At 39.3% G+C, this 23,145-nt stretch overlaps 1 protein-coding gene across 9 annotated transcripts in view; it reads right to left on the reverse strand.

The window, feature by feature from the left end:
• The window catches only part of celf6 (CUGBP Elav-like family member 6), a 127,983-nt gene extending 105,677 nt beyond the window's left edge, over positions 1–22,306 (reverse strand). For all 9 annotated transcript variants that reach the window (XR_013778807.1, XM_079340035.1, XM_079340034.1 and 6 more), the window contains exons 1-2: positions 21,861–22,306; positions 12,765–12,847 (exon numbers count right to left, since the gene is read on the reverse strand). Coding sequence is in view for 8 of the 9 variants with exons in the window: in XM_079340035.1 (XP_079196161.1) it covers positions 12,765–12,847; positions 21,861–22,110 (333 nt within the window). In the remaining variant the exon portion in view is untranslated. The remainder of the gene's footprint in view (positions 1–12,764; positions 12,848–21,860) is intronic.
• Between the last annotated feature and the right edge of the window lie 839 nt (positions 22,307–23,145).

Raw genomic sequence — 23,145 nt, forward strand, 5'->3', positions numbered from 1 at the left:
GGAGAGGAGATTGAGAGGTTAGAAAACAGGGGTGTTTAGACGTATCAAAGGTGTGTGTGTGTGGTGGGGGGAGCAATGGCTCAATCATCTTGTCGAAAAACTCTAAGATTCAGAGGGAATTTTTTAAAAAACTCATCCATAGTTCAGTGCTATAAGCAAGCCGGCTTCTGGAGAAAAAGGGGGTTGTAGAGGGCACAAGCTGGATGACTAATTGGGAGGGATACGAAATGAGGCTTGACTCAATCCACACCCTTGAATCAACTCTGCCCCACAGTATGCATCAAATGGTCTCCCTAAGTGGTGCTTTTCCATTGATTATACTCTTTCAATGTTACGCTTCAGCTCCTTGTTGGAGAAATTTGACATAAAAAAGGAGAGAGGGAAAGATCTAAAGGGGGCAGTTGAAAAACCGGTCAATACTTTGCAGGGGCAAAGCAGAAGAAGTTGGAAAGCAGAGGGTGCTTAATATCATATAAACAGATAACCATGAAAGTAGTTTGAGAGATAGAGAGAGCCACAGAGAGAGAGGACAAGGTGTGTAAAAAGTGAGTTTGGCTCGCAGTAAACGCAGCGGTGCATGCCACTCCGCCTGGCATGGCACTCACACTTTATGAGGTGTGGAGGGGCCGTCTCCCTCGCCTCTCTGCCTGTTTTAATGATACAGTTTAAATGGAAAAGCTGGAGCTTCAGTCGGTACCAAGGACTCCACTCCCTCTGGTCCACACACACACACACACACACACAGACCTCGATGGGCATGCAAACATTTTAATTGGCCACAAAGAGATCACCGGTTTGGTCCAAAACTGGATCTAAATCCTATTATATTTAGTTTTAACAGTAAATGTAAGTTCACTAAAAACTAGCAAACTTAAACTAAATATTTTCACAAGTTTGCAAGTCAGCCGTGTAAAATGGCTTCCCATTCCTTTGTAATTTTAAACGTCTATAGCTTTGATAGCAATGTAGGAACTGGAGTTAATAGAATATCCGTAAAAAATATTCTAACACACACACACCCTCTGTTCACCTTCCACATGCTGTATAGATGATCACAGGCCCAAGGCAGAGACTTGGATGAGAGCAGGGAGCGACAGCGCTGAAGCCAGGAGGTGAAACTGGCTGTCAGAGCTGTGAAGTCTCCTCAGATCTGCCCCAGGTGCCTGGACACTGTACAGACAGCAGAGACGCTTTTTACCCACAGCCCTCACCTATCACTGTAACCTCTCAGAAGAGAACATACTGCAGTAATGCAATATTGATCAGACAATGTACTGTGTGTGTGTGTTTGTATGAGTGGGTTTGGGTGGGATGTGTGCACACTAGCACTGTGTACAAGTTGTGTACATTGTGTCTGAGGTGTGTGTGTGTGTGTGTGTGTGTGTCTGTGTGTGTGAAAGAGAGGTTGCTATGAGAGCGCAGCATTAATAAGCAAGAGAGGAAAGGTGTTAGCCTTGGTGCTATTTCTGACACCTCCCTGTCAGAGCCTTCCTCTGTGATGGCAGGTCTGACTGAAAAGAAACTAGTTGGGGCCCGTGGCGTGCACCCTCATTTCACCCTCACTTTCTTTATCCCCACCTTGTTCTCTATCACTTTCTGTGAACAGTTTCTATCTGTCTGAGAAAATGTAGTCACTATAACTTGCAAACACATTACTAAATTGGTGGGAAATACGTCAATCAAGTTTGTGACTAAATTCTTAACAGTCTGCGTTTTCTTAGTCTTAATATCGCTCATTAATGTTTGAAAGATTATAGAACTTGAGCTATGTACTGTATCTATTTTCCCAAAGCATTCCTAACTTGAGGGTGACTGCCAACAGGTGTCCTTTTTTAGGTTTGAGTTACTTATTTAAAAATCTAATGAAGACATAGTTTAATACTGAAACTTCACACTAATCTCAAAAAGTAGCTATTTTAATTTCATTGTTCTGTTCAATTAAATAACCATTTTTTTTTCCTCTTTAATTTCTATTAATGTTTCCAAACCATCGGCTGACTCAGTAAATAAAATGTTGCGCTTGCAGGGGTCGGCATGAAGCGATATCAATACCTGTTTACAGTGTTAGGTTCTGCCGCAAAATTGATTTTTGCAACACCATCATTGCTGGTTTGGTTGTATTGAAGCAGATAAAATATTGATTGATCAGCCTTCATGCCACAATGGTGGGTAAATAAAAATAGCATTACTTGGAGATTTGCCACACTGACTTAGATTGAGTCTCCCAGTCTACAGCATGTTTTGTTCTGACACTCAGTGCAGAGCCGCTGGTCTCACGGGCTCACTGGCTCCACTTATTCCTCATGTCAGAGCAGGTGTCGGTGATTACAATGAAAGTGAATTGTGGCACAACAATCAGGCAAACTTGTATTCTCTCCTCTCTAGTTATAGCAAATAACAGCAACATTAAGTGGAATTGCTTGCTTGCAGTGTGCCTCTTTTTTTCAAGGGTTTTTATAGGCCATGTGATGTAATTTATTTGCATCTCCATCACTACAGGTCTACATGCTGAAAGGTGTGTTTAAACTGATGACTCTCTTGCCTCAAGTCCACAGTAGTTAAAAGAAGCAGGCTGTGGATCAGCTGTTCATACAAACACTTTTGACACAATTAAAAAAAAAACGTTGCTAATTGTAACTCAGTTAAAGCAAAGTTAATGTAACGATAACCATTTTATTTCCCACAAATCATTTACAATTAAAGCCCCAAGTTGTTCAAACACTTTTTTTTTTAAAGTATCATATGAGGAAATGTGGTGTTTTCAGCACCAGCACTGCCATAGGAGAGAAACAAACATTAAAACCACACAGCTAGTTTACAGCTATGAGATCTGACTTATAAAAACATCTTTCTCTGGTCTAGCGCATAGAAATGAGTCAGGTATCCAATCAAACAGGCTTGTTTGAGGGGGTGAAGGGGGGTTATTTATGTGTTCATATGCATGATCCCTTTTAATACTGTGATACCTTGATATTATACTGTAACTGTCAAAGCAGAAAAAAATAAATTAATATGAGTCTGAGGTTATATCACCCACCACTAGTTTAGTACAGTAGAGTATAGTACAGTATAGTATAGTTAAATATATAGACTGACTCATTAGAGCCCAGATACAGCCGTTATTCCCAGTGCAATAAAACACACAGACTAACTAATGGAACCACCCACACAGCAAACATTATTTTTTATCACACACTATCCTCGCAAACAAACGCACACACTCTCTATTTCTCGATCTCACGGCAAGGCTCTTTTCGTCCCACTCGTTGCTTGTTAACGGCTACATCAGGTGGTTGTTGTTTTTTCCTTGTTGTCACTGTGACATAGACTGGCTGCAGTTCAGTGCATCTGCTGAGAGCACACCACCTAGAATACTTCACTTAACAAACTCTTGTGATTAGAGTTTGACTTTCTCACTGTCTTTTTCTCTTCCTCCTGTCTTTAATCAGCATGTAAACAAGCGCAAGGTCATTTTCTTTCTTAAACGAAATAGGGGAGATAAGAGGAGCGTGGCATAGTTAATCCTTTGGACACGCTGATGGAGGAGTTTGTCCTGGTGATGCTCGGCTGGTAATTATGCAAGAATGCATCTCCTCTTCTTCTTCTCCTCCTCCTCTCTCTCTCTCTCTCTCTTTCTCTGTCATGATGACTCATCAGTTTATCTATTTCCTCATTTTGCTCCCTTTTCCTTCTTCTCTGGCTCTCTGTTTAACCTCTTTTATATGTCCTCTCCTAAATATGTCAGACATCCAATCACTTGTTCTCAAAAATAACTAGGAGTATTCGTGAGACTCTTTGTGTGTGTGTGTGTGTGTGTGTGTGTGTGTGTGTGTGTGTGTGTGTGTGTGTGTGTGTGTGTGTGTGTGTGTGTGTGGGTGTGTGTGTGTGTGTGCAGGCTTGCAAGTGTGTGTTACCAATGAGTGAAGATCACTGTTAAATAAGCATAAGTTTCACAGTAGTCTACACAATGATTAAATGCAGTGTTTGACAGCTGTAATTTGCCGACATCAGCAATGTTTTCTTTACTTCTTGCTTATATTTTAAATAAATAGGTACGGATTGTCTGGAATCCTGCAGTGATTACCCAAATGTGTTCTGAATTTCATGACAGAATGAAAGGCAGTAAAGCGATGGTGGAAAGAAATAGGGATAGTTTTAGAAAAAGACTCAATAAAAAGTGCCTTTCGAGTCAGCTGTCTCAGGAAAAGACAACACCTTTTTCATTTGACAACTTATTTTGGGACGGCAACATCATTTTCACAAGTCTTTAAACCTAGATGGAGACATCCTTCTCTGCACAGTTAGATTTGCATCTTCATCTCCTCAAATGTAACTGAATGGGAAGATAATTAGCTTTTAGATAATCAAACATCTTTTTGATGATTTTGAGGTAAAAATCTCACCGCAAATTATATTTGTTTTGGTTTCCCTTTCTTGTTTGTATTCCAAAACAGCTTTATCTTGATGCAACAAAAACTTTGATGTTTAATTGGTTTAGGAAATGTCACTTTTCAGCACGCAGTCTGACTACAAGACAGCATCCAGACCTAGAAAAAGACTAGAAGCATCCTTCCTGGATGTATGACAGCAACCGGGCCTCATTTCCATCCCCCTACTCTATTTGTCAGCCTTCTCCTCTTTCCCAGTGAAGCAGCAATGTTAACAATGCTGTCCCCACATTTACCAGTTCTGCCTCATTACAGCTAAAGAAGTGGATAAATTAGCAGGGGAGAGCATGCACGGCGGAGTCAGACTCCACCTGTCAGCCAGGGAAAGATAGTGAATGTGCTGGTGTCGAGGAAAGGTATGAGGGAACTGCTCAGCTTACAAGCTTCAGCAGATATTAAAATACAGTAAAAGCAGTCAAAGGAGACTCTGGTTTATCCTCCTAAAATAAAAAAAACAAAACACTTGAGCTATTTCTTTCAGTTTTTAAGAATAAAGATTCTAATTCTACAGATGTCTTCATCATGACTATTACTCCATATATCAGTTGACTATATTACACTGTTTGTAATTGATGTTTGAACATGCACTGTGCCAAGTTCAGCTTCTGACATTTAGTAAGCATAAAATCAACCCTGACTAATGTTAGAATCTTAAGTCAGTTATACAATCAGAAAAACAGAAATAGTAATAAATAGTTGTTTTGTTTTTTTAGCACAAAAAAAGTTATCTTTTTTAATTACAAAGTGAGTTATTTGATCAACCAAAACACAAAAACAACTTATTAGATTGTGCATCATTAGTGTGACTCTATATAGTATATTTATGCAATCAATTTTTTGTTCTCGATTAACAGTAAATAATAAATACATTTACAAATACTATTCATTTAACTTCTACTGACAGACAACAAACTGTCTGAATATTCATTATGGACTCTATCAGCTAACAAATATCCAGCATTGTTAAGTTAATGAATCAATAGCAGCAATTACATCAGTAGTACACATTATTTTAAAAGTAACACATGACCCTTTATTGGGAGGGGACGAAATCAATCAACCAATCAATCAATGGATCAATCTTGATTTGTTCAGCACCAATTTATAACAAGTGTTATCTGAAGACACTTTACAAAAAATAGGTAAAAGGCCTTGCTTATTGCTATTGCATTAAATGGGAAAGAGCACTTCCAGTTTTGTGAAAATGTGGCCTTTAGAGTAATAGCATTGTGTTTGAATGGGACTCTGAATGCATCTGTAAAACAAGTGCACAAAAAAAACATAGTTTTTTGTTTATAAGATGCCCATTTTAAACAGAAACAGATTTTAGATTGCATTAAATAATTGAGAAAGCAAACCTTTTGGTTTTGTAAAGACAGTATGCACTTTTTACAAATGTCAGGTGACTCACAATGTGCAGTTCTAGCTGGGATTTTGTACCTCAACCTCCTGGAAACCAGCCTGTTTCACTGTATTGCAGTATATGTTCAAGCTCAAAGGGACAAATGGACCTGGTTGTTGCCATACTCTGAACACCCAGACTGTCCTGCCCTGCGGCCTTTAAAAAGCACTATCTCTCCTGCTCGTTTGTCGAGCGCCTCTGGCCAGCCATCTTTATGGGCTGGTTAAAGGCTCTCTCACAATCCACTGTGTTTGCACCCTGACAACACACTGATGCCAGTAAAAAAAAAAAAAAAAGCTGGGCAATACACGATGTCCACCCGCCTGACTGCCAGGATTAACATTTCCCACTCTCCAAGGTTGAAAATCCCATCAGATGGAACAAAATTAATTTTTGCACAATATTCAGGGCCACCAGCCACATAATAGGAGACAATGCTGAGTGCATCCCTCGATTGTGATTCTATTCACTCCCTAATCGGCAGGATGGCCGTGCTCGGTGCAGCAGCGTACTAAATGCTTTCATCCCAGGGGGATTAGAAAAACAATGGCCCTTTTTAATTTCTTTTCTATAGCGGGCAGCAGAAAGGAAATGATATAGACGTAATTGATGACGAGGAGAGCAGGGGGAGCCTTTGCTAAAGGTCTCATGTCCAGTGCCCAGGCCTCTCTTCTTTAACTTCATAATGGCTGAGGGGCACTAGTAGTTGGCAAATGTGTGCCTTATAAAGAATGGTTAAAGGCCCTGTGTGGCCTGAGTAATTAGTTCAGACTGTGGCATTTCTATCCAGGTGAGGAAATCAAGGATGAGATGCCCAAACATTGTATTGATAAACACACAACTTTCAACTGTAAAACTCCTCCTGATGCCTTTCTACCTGAATAAAATAATACATTAATTTCGGGAAATATTGAAAAGTGGTTTAACATGTTGCTATAAATGTTGTGTAAGCTTCTACAAGTTGTGAGTTTGTATATTTTGTTTTGTTGGTTTTTCATGAATAAAAAAGTTAGCTTCAAATCAAACTAAAATAAAGCAACACAATTAAACACTATTCCACTTTTCCCATGAAGCATTTATGCCAATTGCCTTTGTAAGGCTTGTTGGTTGGGAGGAAAATTAAAATGACAAGTGGTAAAATGCTGGTTGCTTATTCTTAGCATGCACTGAGACACAGACAAAGACATATGGCAGGTCTGCTGTGGCTGCATCCATGGGGTGTGATGCTGTGAGAGTGTCAGGCACACAGATGCATTGGTCCATGGCAGTTTGCTTAGTGACACATGATACTGGTATTGCACAATCTTATCCCGACCCATTTTGTGTGACACACACCCCAGTCAATTTTCAGCATTTTTCATGCACTGAAGAGGAAAAAGAAAAAGATGGGGGCACCAAGACTACTGCTGATACAATACTTTTGCTACTAACTTTATTTGGAAGCTGATACCTCAATACTAACCTTTATAAATTTGAAGAGAAAAACTTCAGAAACCAAAAGTTGTTAGTTTTTTTCTCTCCTTTTTTTCCCCACTCCCGTTCATCATCATCAATAGTAGAAGGCTGAGAAATATGGTTCCCTTCTCAAAAACATAATGACATGTATAGGGTTTGGGTGCCGCCCGACACCCAGCATTTCCACAGAGAAAGTATCTCAGAAGAAATAATGCAATAAAAGAGGTAGAGATATAATTTGCACTGGGGGAGGGGAGGAAATGGGAAAGAGCAAAGTAAATGAGAGACAAAGAAAAAAAGAATCTTTTTAGCCTAGAAATTTTTAATTGGCTTTTGGGCTTCAGTAGCACTCAATTAGCATGCCTGTTACATGTGAACACCAGGAATTAATTGGCCTGAGTGGAGAAAGTCTTGCAGCCCTGAAAAGACAGAACAGGTTTCAGTTGACGGGTTCAAAGTCTCCGACTGCAGAATGGTGGGATGCCCCTTTGTAAGTAACAATGCAGCTTCAACTTTTTATACTTCCTTGCTGTCTTTCAGCAGGTTTTCGTTACTGAATAAAATATATGGTTGTAATCAACTCCAATGGCAATCAAAGAAAGTATTTGGCCAAAAGGACTTTTTCTGTAATTAAAAAATGTCCTTAAGCTACACAAATTGTCTAAACATTGAACGGAAATGCTAATGAATTGTTCATTACCTTCTGTTTAGTCTTTGTGATAATGTCCAAGGAATTAATCAGATCCAGGGAGAAATCCTTCACAGGCATGACCGAATCTGTCCACATACTATAGTGCCCTACATTAGGGGAATATGCTGAATGCGCACATAAACACAACCACATCACAGTACTAACCAAGGGCAAGAGGCTGAATCTCTGATTACATTTACTGTACAAACTGTAGCAGCAGGATCGTATGCACAGGACATCGGGAGCTCATTATGCACTTTACATGTAATTAATCAAACAATGTAAACAAATCTCCTTTCAGCCACAACAGACAGAGTCCCAGTCCCTAGTGGCAACTGAAATGCTGCACACGCAGTAGAAGAATTTGTGAATAAAAAGGAATGTGAATTATGGAAGTCAAAGATTCACAGCAAATCTGGAGATGATGTAAGAGTGCTGGCTTCCCGCTGAGACCACACACAAAACTCTCTGCCTCTTCTCTTGCTTGCTGTTAAGCCTAAAGTCTTCTTCGCCTGCGGAATATGCATATGGAAATGTCTACACTATGCAGGGAAAGTGAGACAAATACTCCTGTAACAATGAAAGTATTACATGAAGGACACAAAAGACGAAAAACAGCATTCTGACTGAGAGACAAATGTGGCTGGGCTTCTTCATGATCTCAACTTTGTTCATGAAGACAAGCTATTAACCCAGTTGCATTTTTATGTATAGGTTGTCACTACTTCCTTACCTTGCAAATGAATAGCCTATTCTGTGAACACAAAGCAGTCATTTGAATGATACATTTATCTACTAAGTTAGGCTAACTAGCTACGAGAACATGCTATGTCAGCAAAATGTTAAAAATAGCTGCAAAAGTAATATTGTTTTCTGACACTAGAAATGAAAACAAAAAAAGAAAAATCTGTTGTGGTCAATCAAAAATAAATTCTAAGTTGTTGGCTCTATGCTCTTTAACAGAACACTGTTTCAAAAAGCAGTGTAAGTAACTTAAATACAATTTAAAACAGCTTGGTGGTTTAACAAGGCTGTTTTCTGACTCCTTTTCAGTCGCAAAGCTGTTTAGTAGATCAAGTAGTGTGAAGTCCACCAACGTTACTTTTTTCAACAACTAAATTGAAGCGCAGCAGGGCCTTCTGTTGCAGCCTGAAATCAAACTGCTCAAGAAGAGTAAGAGATGTTAATTGACCCACAGATATGTTTTTGTCGCAAACTATTTACTTCCATATCTTAGTGTCTGTTTGGCCTATGCTTTTTTTTTTTTTTTTTGCTTAAAACTTGGATTTTTAAAAAAGAAAACTGTATTTGTACAAAGCGATTCTTCGTATCTTGGTACATCGAACAGAAGAGCACATGAACTTTTCCTACTCTGTTGAAAGGCCAGACAGAACAAGGGAAAATTTGCTTTTTAGTTTGCTGCTCCCTTTACTTGGAACAAATTACAAAAAGAACCTTGAGACTTTATGAGCTGGTTTTATTGGATGCTTTTAAGCAGCTGTTAGATAACTCAGAGGCAGACATGTTCTGCCTTATATATTTATGATTTTCAGGCAATGTTGAATTATACAAGTATGTATGACTGACCATTTGTCAAAAACTTTGTAAACTGTGCTCCTGCCTGTCTCAACCAGGACACTCTTGAAAAACATATTTTTAATCTAAATAAGGTTTTCTTTATTTAATAAAGGTTAAATAAAATGGTTAAATTCATAAGAAAGTAGCTTTGATGTACCAAGCTATCTCTGCAGGGTTACTGAAGCTTGGAATTCACATTTTCTTTGGTAAGTAGCTTTAAAGCAGTGAAGCTTAACTTAGTATAGATAAACTAGTAGCTAAGTGATCTACAGTTTACAAGCAGTTTGCCCACCCTTGCTATGTATCCCATATGAATAAGGCTTTCAAGACAGTTCTTCTCTAAAATAGTAAAGATAGTACTTATCACTTTCTCTCAACGTACCAAGTCTCAGCAGACCCTAATGTGACTTGAAGACTACTAAACAGAAAACATGGAGCAAGAATTGGGATGCGCTCATCATCTCTGCCCTCTGCATCTTGGCAAATGCCAAAGGCAGCATAAAGCAGAACACGCGGACTCGTCAAAATAGCTAATCTTAATTCAGAATTGTCTTTTTTCTCTCATACCAGCTGTATCTTAAAGATCTGTTTAAAGAAGCTCTACTCTGTATTAAACCTGCAAGTACAATAAGTGAAATCCCGCAAGTTGTGTTTGCATGAGTTTTGTAGAAAAGTGCATTAGTTTGTCTTGGTAATGGCAATTTCTGACAAACTTGGGTTTCTATGAATGTTACATTAAATCAGTGGTTCCCAGGGGACAGATATGTTTTCACGCCTACCCTGAATTGAAATAGTATTGAGAACCTGATGATATTTATGTCATATTTCCTGGTCTTACCAGGTTTATGTCGGTTATTGTCACTTGCTCTTCTAGCTTCTGACGCCTCCTCTGTTTTTCTTTTCACTCCTGTCAGAAACTTCCCTTTACTGAAAGTTCCCCAAGCCTCCCCCAGGGGAGCGCGCCCCACTATTTGAGAAGTAATGCATTAAATCCATATATATTGAAAAAAGATTAGCATGATCAAATAAAGGACAATGGCTGCTGGATATTCTTTGAAGCTAACATTTACTCTTAATTGCTTTTATGATATACAGTGACTGTGCAGCTGCTATTGCAAATGAGATAAAGCTTTAACACACAAGTTAAAAGCATGTAAGCCTGTCAGTTTTTGTATATTGATATTTTTACACTATCTTACTGTGTTTCCTTTATTATTACTATTTTTTTATTTATTTTTTCAGAAAGACTGTATGTTTTTCAAAGTGGCCAATGTATCATTGGAAAAGAAAATTGCAACAAGGTTGCATGATAGTTACCCAGCTTCATCTGAACAACACAATCATGTCTGCAAAACTGTATAGAGAAGCCACTGAAGGACAGCATTACATCCGAGAACATCTCAAACCATCCAGCCGTGACAGTGGCAATGAGGCTTGTCCAGAAGTGTCACCTCTCCCTGTCTTTGCTTCTGTCTGTCTTCCTCCAACTCTGTTTTCCTTTTTTTTCTATCCCTGTAGCTCTCTCTCTCCCTCTCTCTCTCTCTCTCTCTCTCTCTGTCTCACACACACACACACACACACACACACACACACACACACATGCGCACGCACACACATACACATAGAAGACAGAACATCTTTATTAGCCCTCTGTATGCCGCCTGTGCTCAGCCTGAGATTGCAGGACTGACCCCTCGCTGTGAGCTGTACAGGGGAAATGTTTACCCAAACCCCCACAGAACATGCCATTAACCTCTCTCTAGACAGAAGACAAACAGTAATGTCCCTCCATGAGGGCAATAAAGACAGGGACACCTATCCAGCACCATCATGACAATCATCTCATTATGAAGCTGCAGGAGGCAGGAACTAGCTGGGGAGCCTTCGTTTCTCAGGGACTGTTCGCAGCAGTGTACAACATTCAGTAAAGTACCTGTGAAATGCAGTGAAGTGCAAACAACTGATTAACCCAGGAGTGAGGAATAAAATGAAGCCCCTCAACTCCATCAGCCTCTGCCCCTTTCCAAACCAATCCCTATCCATTCCTTCTTTTTTCCAATCCTACCAGTTTCTTCTTCCTGTTCTCTTTGTGTGTCTTTTGTCCTCAAAGCAGAGGTTTGCCCTGACTTTTTTGACTTGGGTGGCCCAACTTCAGCACTGCTTAAAGAGTCATGATAGGTACAAGTACCATAAAGCTTTTATGTATAAAGGCCACAAAGCTACTTGCAGCCATTCGCAACACAACCCAGTTCATTAGACACAAATACCACCTCCTGGACACACCCCTGCCCAGGAGATTTTGATTGATATTCTCTAACTAAACCCCCCAGGTTGGGAAAATTGTGTAGAAATGGAGAATTCCCTTGATGTTAGATTCAAATCCCCCCCTTGCAAACATCAAGCACAAATACACACGACAAGCTCACTTCCATCCCAGATTGAGGGTCTTCTCCTGTGTGGGCTTAAGAGCCCACTGCTGGCTACGTTTTACCCGTGTCGTTTGAAGAGACCATTATTTTTTATGAAAAAGTTACCCGTCCGCCAAAGGCAAGCAGTACAGGATGGCGGGGGAAAAAATAGGGAATAGGGAAGAAAATTAAACAAAAACACCAGATGGTGATATACATGGTAAAAATGATTGTTTATACTTACTGTTTGATTATATGTGATAATGAGAGTGGGATTCCTCAAGGCAATTAGTGTCTGTGGCAGCCATATTGTGAGAGGACAGTGGAAGGACAGCAAGGGCTGTTATGAAGGAGCGTTTATCAAATATCTCTGCTCAGGTGATTAGTGTAATAAGACACTGCAAGGTGAGATAGGCCACTTGTGCTCTTTTAGCATGTCAGCTTTGCTGTGTGTGTGTGTGTGTGTGTGTGTGTGTGTGTGTGTGTGTGTGTGTGTGTGTGTGTGTGTTTTGTGTCAATGTTGAATGAAGCAGGAAGAATGCGTTGTGTGTTGTGTGTGAAAGATCCAGAAAACGAGGCGCAGTGAAAGCGGCTGTGTGACTCTTTCCATCTGTTTCTATAACTGTGTGTGTCTAAGTGTGTGTCTTAATGTACACTGTATCCCCATGTGCCTCAGCATGTGCATGTATGATATAATTCCTATAATAATGTTGGTTTTAGTGCCAGGACGGTTGCCCTGTGGGGCTTTAGCCTATGACAGAGGGCAGATCGGGGGCACTTACCCCTGGCAGAGTCTTCTGTTCATGGAGGGCGCTCTGGGCCTTCAGTGCTGACTCTCTGGCACAGTATGTAAGAAAGGCACATCCTAAAGTAGCAGGGAGACAGCAAAAAGATATGATTATACCACCGTTGTTGCACAACTGCGTATCACCATTTATGATACAAAGAATACATAGAGTTGTAGAGACAGAGAAATTATGGCTATGTTTACAGAAGAGTATTCACAGTATATGTTTTTATCATCCCAAGTAGGCGTTAAGACTTTAATACATGAAACAAAACATAAAATCCAAAAAATATAAAGTCATATTTCTGTCATAATTATGATCCTGGGACTTCAGAGTTATTACACCAGAAATACAAGATCTAAAATATAAAAAAGAACTCTTGTAAACAGTACAAGAACAAACCACAAAGCAGAAATAACAAAATAAAACGTGCAGCTCTTCATCATATTAATGTAGGCCTATTTTGTGAACACTCAAACACACATCTTCTCAATGAGCTCCTGTGATAATCCACTCTAAAGACAAAGTAAGACTTACACCTCTCCGTAGATGTTTATTGAGGAATTAAACTTTCCTACAGCCGGCTGCAAAAAAAAACAAAAAAAAAAAACACACATTGTACCCTTCCGAATGGACTCAGAGATTTGTGATTTCACTGAAGTAATTCCACACTACGCAGACCCATAATATACGACTTACTGGAGTTTTACAAGCTATTGCCAAAAACATGTATTATATTAAAATGAAATTCATATTCTCCGCTGACAATTGGAATGTGGCTCTCTGAAGTTAATAGCTCTATACCCTCAGAGAAAATAGCGGGCTGATTTAGAAATAAAATTCTACTTCTCGCCTTTTTTGTTCAAAATATGGAAACCCTTTCACATTAGGTTCAAGATTGTCTTCACTAATGTGTTTGTAGCTGTATTGTTGTTTGTCTTTTTATGTAACATTTCAAAATAGTCAAATGCACTGGTGGAGTGTTGATGGAAAAATACTTAATCTCCCACAAAAATGTATGTTGTTGTTTTAAAAAAAACAAAAAAAAACAAAAAAACTGTAAATTGCTTTCTAGTAAATGATCATTTTCTTAGTTTCTGAACTTGGCACAGAGGAATTTAAAAAAAGTCTGACATTATGCCTGTGGTTTTAGCTGCCAAGTAATCAAAGTAAAACATGAAACTGAACCCTTTCACATTCCCGGAGACTTTTCTGTATTTTAAAAAGTGTGATAGAAGAGAATGAATATGCATGAATAAATAAGTCCCTAATGTTAATGTGACAGCTTTCATTAAAGGGCGAGTGGTTGCTCTGTTACGCACTTGGCAGAGCTGACAGTGGGTGACCCCGTTCAGAAGAGGTTTTGCACTGTGCAGCATAATTTCCCATTACTACATGTCACACCTGCTGCCAAGAATTCCCATGGGAGAGGAGAGACACACACTCACACACACAGACTTACACACGCATACTCACACATACAGATGATATGCAGCTTGCAACGCATAGCACCCATCAGCCCCCCCCCCCAAAAAAAAAAAAAAAAAACAGCAACACACTCTGGCGCCCAGCCAAGAGTCTCCCTTTCACGACAACCTTCACCCACCTCCACAACTAGGCGGTTACTGAAGAGAAAAAATCTGCTAAACGACACTGATGAAACACATGCTGCACAGCAAAGCAGGAAAGTTTGGGAGCCTGGGGAAACACTCCTCATCCTTTGTGACATTACAAAACTGCAGGACAAGAGCAGAGGCTTCCCAAGGGCCATGTACGAGCAAAGGCTTATGGGAATCATATGCTTGTTGTGACTTTTTTGCCACTGTTCTAACCTTTTCAGAGTTTTTCACTGAGCTGCTTTGCGGAAAAATGTCATCAAGTTTACAATGCATTCTGATATATTGCTAGATAAGTTTCCATCTCGTTATTAGCCACATTTATAACTTGTTTCTTTTAACATTTCATCTTTGGGCCTTTTTCATGTCTTAATTGGAAAGATAGAACAGTGGATAGAGTCACAAACCCAGGGAATGAGAGAGCGGGGAATGACGTGGGAAAGGAGCCACAGGTTGGAATTAAACTTGGGACTGCATTGATGACAACAGCTTCTGTACATGGGGTTCTTCAACTAATCACAAGGCCACTGGTTCCCCATTTATAATTTTAAAAATGTTCCCAATTTAAATCAGTGTGTTTTCATATTCACTTGACATGTCCTTTTCTGAATGACAGACTGCAAAAAGTGTCAGTTTCAGGAACACAATTTATACAAATTCTGGGATTAAGAACAATTTTGATACAAATATACTCTGGTAGATGGACGGATAGATGGATAGATGGATAGATAGATAGATGGATAGATGGATAGATGGATAGATGGATAGATAGATAGATAGATAGATAGATAGATAGATAGATAGATAGATACTTTATTGATCCCGAGGGAAATTCAAGGCATCCAGTAGAAGTATACAGACAGGCAGGACACAAGACATTAGTTACAATACACCCGCTTTCCCCCCTCCCCTCTGACGGACGGCGCTACTGAATGTGCGGCCACTCGCGTCGGCGCACAGGTGAGAAGTGAGAAATGGTATAATCATTTTACAACTATAGTTATGAATTATTTTACATAATCTTTTGATTGATCTAACTTCTGAGGAAATTAAAATAATTTCCTCAACTACAGATGTGTTTATCTTTGCATGCATGTTAATGCTTCAATCAAATGATACAATATTACAACCTCGGCCGTGGACGCTCAGAAAAAAGAGATTTTAGTTTGTATAGACACAGTTTAAGTAGTAATTGCATACTCAAGTATTTTTACTAAAAAGTTAACTTGAGGGCAGACCATTCCATTGTCGAGTAAAACGATTAGTAGCTGTACTTGCTTATGTTGGGGTTTTTTTAGGAGTGAGCTCAAGATAATTGCATTTGTGACAAGTTTAGCAAAAATCTCCCTGGGCTGATCTATTAGGCTGCTTTGAGAAAAATTAAATGTAAGGCTATTCTTCAAATGACTTGTTTAACTGGCCTCTTTCTAGACTATAGGTCTTAACAACAAGGTCAGGTTATTGGGTGGTGAAACATTGGAAGGGCTTTACGAAATTTCCTCTGACAATGTCGAGAAAGCATCTGGAGGAACAGATGAACTTTTGGATTAAGAACACCTTGAGAGCCTGAATGATGTTTGAATGGGGATAAAGATGATGTAGCAACTCAGCAAGTAAGGACCGTCAGCTTAACAGTGACACGGGATACTTCTTTGGATATTAGTATGCATATCTTGTATATTTTGAGTCTTTAAATTGCTTAATTCAAATTCCTTTAAACGTTATGTGGCTGAAGATGTATTCAACCTCTGGAAAAGACCCAACCATTTTAGCCTTCATTCCTGAATTGAAGTTTTGATTTATGAAAGCTACAGTATATTAGATACATTTTGCCTCTATTAAATGTGAAGAGGAGGACATGAGTCTTAAAATAAGGGTAGACTCTAATGGTGGTTTACCAGAAAGGCTCGCGGCTTCTTTGATGAGCAGGTTAAGAGGGGTGAAAATAATACTTGGGTAATCAAAGACAATTTGCCACACCATAATTTCAACGAGGGACAAAAGTTTAACAAATTATATTCAAGGCAAATGAAAAAGTAAACCCTACAAACTACTTCAAAGAGAGCACAGGAATTGTGGAAAGGTGTTTTTGAGTGTGCAAAACACGTTCAGGGTAATTATTTAAAGAACTTTCCCCCATGTAATGCTTCTTCTAATACTTTGTTTTTATAAATGGAAATTAGCATGTGCTCACAATTGCATGCATCCAGGCATTAAGACTAAATTGGGCATTTTTAAGGCTTCAGATACCTGTAATTGAAATAACTCCAGAACAAATTTGTATAAAATTTCAATTCATTAGCACGGAATTCATGAATCATGAGCAATTTGCTCTCCTTCAGTCTCCACTCACGTCTGATCCCAGAATGTTCATTAACTTTGAAGAAGAATGCAAATTAATTTCCAAAAAACATCCAGGCACGAGACAGAAAAACAACTGGAAGCTACAGAATATGACCGTGACTCTCCCATAGGTACTGAGAATAATACAAAGTGAGCTTCTTCCCTTGCTTCATTTTTCTTTTCTAACCACGTTTTTACCTGAGTTCATCTACATTAGCTGTAGCAGATAACTGTCTGGTTCACATGCAGTCCCCCTTTATAATGACAAAGAGATCATCGTAAGACTTCAGATGCACCTGTCATTCAACGTTCTGAAACTTTCAATCTCTGCAGCACATCCTTTACAACACTGTTTTGAAGATAAAACCCCATTAGGAAGATTGTTTTATCTGTACCTCCAAAATGTTTAAAAAAACAATTTAAAGAGCAAAAATATTTCATAGATGTCCTTAAAACTCTCTAAAAATAATAATAATAATAATAATAATAATAATAATAATTTAGCAACAAGTTTCAAAGACACATTTCCAATAGGATAACCGCGACCCTTAGTTTTTAACTTTTGGCATTTTAATGCCTAGTAGATTTTTTGTCAACTTGGCTGACTATTTATAGCCAATGCCACTGCATGGACCGACCAAGGAGAGCAAAATGGATGAGGATATTTAACATCTCTTTGTATTCCTCCTGACTGCGTTCTAAAGCTCAGAGTCCCTGCTCTCAGCATCAGAGACGGATTGATAGATAACACTACTCAAGCAAAAGATTTGCCCCCTGCTAACATTCAGCATGTCTGAACAATGCATGCATTCTGGCACTGACACTTAGTATTATGATAATGGAGTGCTCAGCAAAATGATGGATGTTAAACAGCATGACCTGGCCGCAACACCGCACACAGCCAATAGTGTCAAGTCATACCACGAGCTGTGTAAGGCTCCCTGACAACACGAAAATGATCAAACCAGCATTAAGGGCAACCGTGTCCAATAACTACAGGGAGTGATCATTTTGTAAAAAGAAAGTACAGGGGAAATCCTTTTGAATACTCAATAGCAAACAGATATATGAAATAAATCCCCAGATATTCAGACAAGTCCCTGGAGGAAGCCTAAATTTCCAAAGTAAGAATTCACAAAGCACAAAACATCTGTTCAAACTGCTGCAGTACAATCCCTATGAATTAGTCATAAGCGAACATGACATATTTTGATCTGCCCTTAAATCCATAATTATGGTGCAATGCTAAGTCACAGGAGTCAGGCTGTGAAAAAAAGTAGTGCTGCAAATCATCTATTAGGTATGGTTTACTAACTGATGCCAACAGCAGTATACATCATCCATCCAAAACAAATCAAATCTCTCTCAGCCACAAACTCAGCTCAAAGAGGGATTTGAAAGTAGTAGTCAAACTCAATTTACGGCAATGCATTAAATCTTTATGAACTTTATGTTTTTAGGGATTATGGAGCCAAACTGATTATATCCTCCCCCTCGCTTCTGTTTCTCTGCTTTGAAAAATGTTTATGTGACTGTTTTGGATGAAAAATGTGGGTTGAATTAGTGACAGTGTTAGAAAATTTGAAGCCTTCTGGGCCATTTCCATAATAGCTAACCATGACCCATTGGCTGTTGCATTTGTGTGAACAAAAACAGAAGACAAACTACTTTTCTAGCCAGATATACTGCAAGGAAAGATTATACAAAACATTATATATTACAGACCTGAAGGAAATTACTTAAGGTCTGTAATACTGTGTTGTTGATAAAACTTAAACAGCTCAACACACACTACTCGTCTGTGTAGATTAATCCAATCCATACAGCCAATACAACAGCAAATTTTTAGTGGACCGTTAGAGCAGTGTATACAGTGAAGATCTTTCAGCACTTAACAGAGGGATTGATACTGTATGTGTTGACCTTATATCTGAGATTATTATATGACAACGTGTCATGTGTCAATAAACCAAACTCATGTGACACACAATCGTGAAACAAGATCAGGGGAGTCAAAATATCCAGGCCTTCAACCAGTAGAATTAGATTTGCATATCTTCAGTTAAATTATGATAACTGAATATTTTATATCGTTTAGTTTTCTTAATTTGTTTTCAAGCGAGTCTCAGTTGTTCTTGGGGTGTGGTCTTCTTTAAACTTGCATGAATCTTTACATTTACCCTGGGAAGCTGCAGAAAACAAACCATTAACACAACACAGACATTTTGAACCTCCTGTAATCAAACACGTTTATTATAACAAATGGCACATTTCCTGCAAATATGTCAAATTATGTGTTTTGATTTCAATACATCTGTAACAAATAAATGTACAAATATATTAAGCATATATGATCCAAGTTTATCTAGGTGGCTTTACTGCTGGCCAAAAAGCATTTGACTCCAGAGATATTTATCTGAAAAATAGCTGAAGCTAGAAAAGGTTATTTAATGTTTAAAACAGTCTCAGCTGACCAAAGTGCATTACATACAAGGCATATTAAAAAGATAACAAATACATGAAAATGATCAAGATCACAGACAAACATAATAACACTGAATAAAATAAAGAAATACATTTGAATCATAGATTTAAGCAGTTTTGCCTCGTTTAATTTAAAGGCCAGGAAGAAAAGGTGGTTTTGAGCTGTGCGTTGAATGAATGGAATAAGTTTGCACATCTGACTTGAGGAGGTTATTGGTTCCACAGACGGGAGCCAGTAACTGAAAAGGCAAGGCCATTGCTAGTGTGGACATGAAAGTAGTAGTAGTATATTTTAGGGAGGGCTCTTGTGCAGCTTAGTTCAGAAACACGTTTTATGATGAAACGTCTGTAAATGATAAACAGTTTTTCCCAAAAACTCTTATGAGACTCCAAAATATATAATATACTTAGAAAGAACTGTAGAAAGTGAAATCTAAACAAACTTTTGTAGCTTTACAAAGAACTTTCACTCTTTAGTAAGTCATTAATTTTACCTTCAATTCACTTACAAAAGCGTTTTCTTAGTTTCAGCAGGAGCTTTCAGTCCCTGTTTCAGACTTGTTTCCCTGAATGACACAGATGATGATTCACTTAACCTTTTTCTGTTTTGTTAACGACACTAATCCCATTTCCTCCCTCTTGTACCTTCTTGCTTCAGTGTTCAGATATTAAACACACAGACGAAGTACAGGGTTACATGAACATGCTTTAGGTGAGCAGCCAATAAGAAAAACTCATCCGTATAATGCATTGGAGAAATCTTATTAAAAGTGCATGCTTGTGCTCCCAAAGTGACTTTGAATGTCACACGGGTTGAAGTGGGTATAATGCATACATCAGAGTGGCCTTGGTGGAGGATGATTTGAACGGGCAAACGGTCTGGCTTTGGAACAGGATTATCCTTCCCAAGGAAACCATCCTCCGGAGTGTTGACATTCAGGGATGGTTGAGGACAGGCGTAAACAACATGAACATCAGACATATTGTTTTAATCGATCATGGGGCTCTGAGGAGGCGCACTGGGAAGGAGCAAAAGCAGGTTCAGCAACTGACGGCTGAAGGAACAGGTGGTGCATGGAGACCTGCTTCCTGTCCGCACGCACACAACAGAGAAACAACTCTGATCCAACACTTGTTTCTCCCAGAAGAGGGCTTGATTTGCACAAATCATTAAGATCATGAACTGTATAGTTACTGATTTATAAATCCTACATAGTTTGCTTGTCTCGTGTATAGATTATTTGAGAAAAATGAGTGTGGATTCAATGGTACAGTTGTTCAAATGTAAAGTGTTCCTGAGGATTTAAAATCATGTTTGTACCATCGCACAAAAACTATCTACAAAATAGTATAAGGCACAATTATCAGTGTCAGTGGCATTTTAACGCTGCACCTTGCAGTACAGTCCCAAACTGTCCTCAGTCTGCTAATGATGAATGCAGAAATACTGGTTGTGACCTTATTATGCATTCCAATAATTCTTGTGTTTAAAGCACTATCAAATAAAATCTTAAAGTACAACAACAATAAAAATAATGTTAAAATTTACTTTTTAAGTCATTTGAAAAAGTGTAAGATTTTTCACTATTAAAACAAAATGATAAAGATGGCACAAAATAGAATAACTGTAAAAAAAAAAAAGATTAATTTGCTAAATTATCATTACAATGCTTATTTACTTGTATTTTTCTGTGTGTAAAAATTACGAAAAAAGGGCATTTAATAGCAAAAACTTGTGTGACAAGCAGACTGCTTTCTTTCGTATGTTTCACCTCAAAGAGCTTCCAGCTTCAACCGCACCGCGACACTCAAATCAGCAGACTTAATCTGTGATTTTCCGTGGCCTAACTATTTAATAAGTTAACACTGATCCCGCTCGCTTTGGACAACGAGTGAGGAAGAGGAGGAGGCTGACAACAGAACATAGGACGATCCATGCTGGATCTCTTGCTCTACTATTATCCTGCTTTGTACTTCCTGACTGCAACCCGCCCACGGAAAAAGCGTTAGTCTACAATTCAGCTGCCATGCAAATAGTATTTTCCACAGATAATGACGTCCGAAAAGTAGGCAACATAATAGCACGTTGAAAGGTCAAAGCAGCATGTAAGCACCATCGTAATCACTGATAACCTGATAATGGTTTTCATCTTCCGCTCCCCTGAAAGCATTCATTTCTCTTAGACAATACGCAGCAAATGGTGTCCGTGATGCTCGACAGAAGCGTGTTTTGTTTTAGTTGTGGAGACATTTCTACAGCTGCACAAATAATACAGCATCGAGCGCGTGCCTGTCCCGCCCCCTTCCGCTGGGCTGCTCAGCACATGAGAGTCAATGTAAACACACAAAGGCGTTTTCAGCTGTAGTATTCACGTGGACGGGCAAACAATTAACCCTGCGTACGCAACCCATACACTTCCACGTGTTCCCCGTTCTCATGCCTAATACCCTACATTCATACGATTGCGTGTGTGTGTGTATCTGTGCACGCATGTATGAAGGCTCCACTGGGCTCCCACTCTGTCCCAAACATCTGCAAATGTACACACTTTTCATGCACTCTGCCTCAAAACTCAAAAGAGGGACGTTCTTGAGTGTCTCTTCTTTGCATTTCACACAGGAAAGTAAAAATATTCAAACAACCCACCTTTATGCATTCCCGTAAACCTGTCTTTCAGTACAGTGAGTTCGTATATCTTTCCGAATTCCTCAAAGAGGGGTTTCAGGTCTTTTTCCTCCAGGTTTCTGGGAATCTGGCCGATGAAAAGCTTGATGGCGTCGTGGTCCTTCATGGGAATGGTGTTCTGGCCGATGGTAAGCCCGTTCATCCTGCCGGCGCTGTTCGTGGTGCTGAATCCATTCTCCTGCTGCACTCCGTTTGCAGTGACTGTAGCCATCTTTCCTCAATGGGCCGGCAGAGCTGCTCTCTCTCTCTCTCACTCTCGCTCTCTCCCTCTCTCTCTGTGTGTGCACACTCCCCCCTCCGTTATTTCTGCTCCTCTCTCCTCCCCTCCTGTTTTACCTCCCTACTCTCTCCTCTTCTCCTCCTTCTTTTCAGCCTATAAACCCCTTGTTTGTAATCAGCCCTATTTATTTTTTTGTGGCGCTATAGGTGTTTTCATTTTTTGTGCCCCGTCGTAAACTCTTACTCCCAAAGCCAGGCCACGCCCTTATTCTGATTTGCATATTAAGCTTGGCATGGGCCAATTAGAGGGCAGGATGGCTGAAGGGCCCCATAGGGCAGAGTAAGAATGCAAACGTTCATGTTGAGTGGAGAGTTTGGTTACGTTTAAAGTGGAGACACTTCTTCCGCATGTTAGGTCATTTAGTTTTCTTTAAGCAGTAAGTTTAAAAAAAGGTTTGGCTGGATGAGAATCTCACCTATTTAATGGCAAATGGTTTAAGTTTGAATGTACAACAAATTAACTAGTTGTCCCATATTATTTGTGCACATTGACAACTTTAAAGGTCTTATTATTGAATACTTTCGAAAAGATTTAAGTTTTTAGACCATGTTACTAGACCCCCTGTCAAAATAATCCTTCTGATTTGCTTGACTCAGTTGTCAGGTCTGCTGCTGAGTTTTTTGGTCCTCTCGGGTAAATTACTGCAATATTCAGACATGCTGTACAGAAAAAAAGTCCCTGTCAGATGTTTGGAAAGAAAAACAGCAGGGCTGAAAGTCCTGAGGACTAGTCATGAAAGTCACTGCTGTGAATCCTTGTAAAAAGGTTCTCTGCGGCAGTAGTTCTCAGTCCTAGTCCTCGGGAGCCAAGGCCCTGCTAGCTTTCATTCTAACCATCTAACAGAGGCTATTTTGCACCTGGGAGTCCAGGTGAATGCTATTAAGTGGCAACGAGGGGAGAAAACTGACAGAACTGTGCTTCCTGGGGATGAAGAGCCACAGCTCTATGATACTGTGCTTAACTTAT

The sequence above is a fragment of the Symphodus melops genome (assembly GCF_947650265.1).
Source record: "Symphodus melops genome assembly, chromosome: 3".
NCBI lineage: Eukaryota > Metazoa > Chordata > Actinopteri > Labriformes > Labridae > Symphodus > Symphodus melops.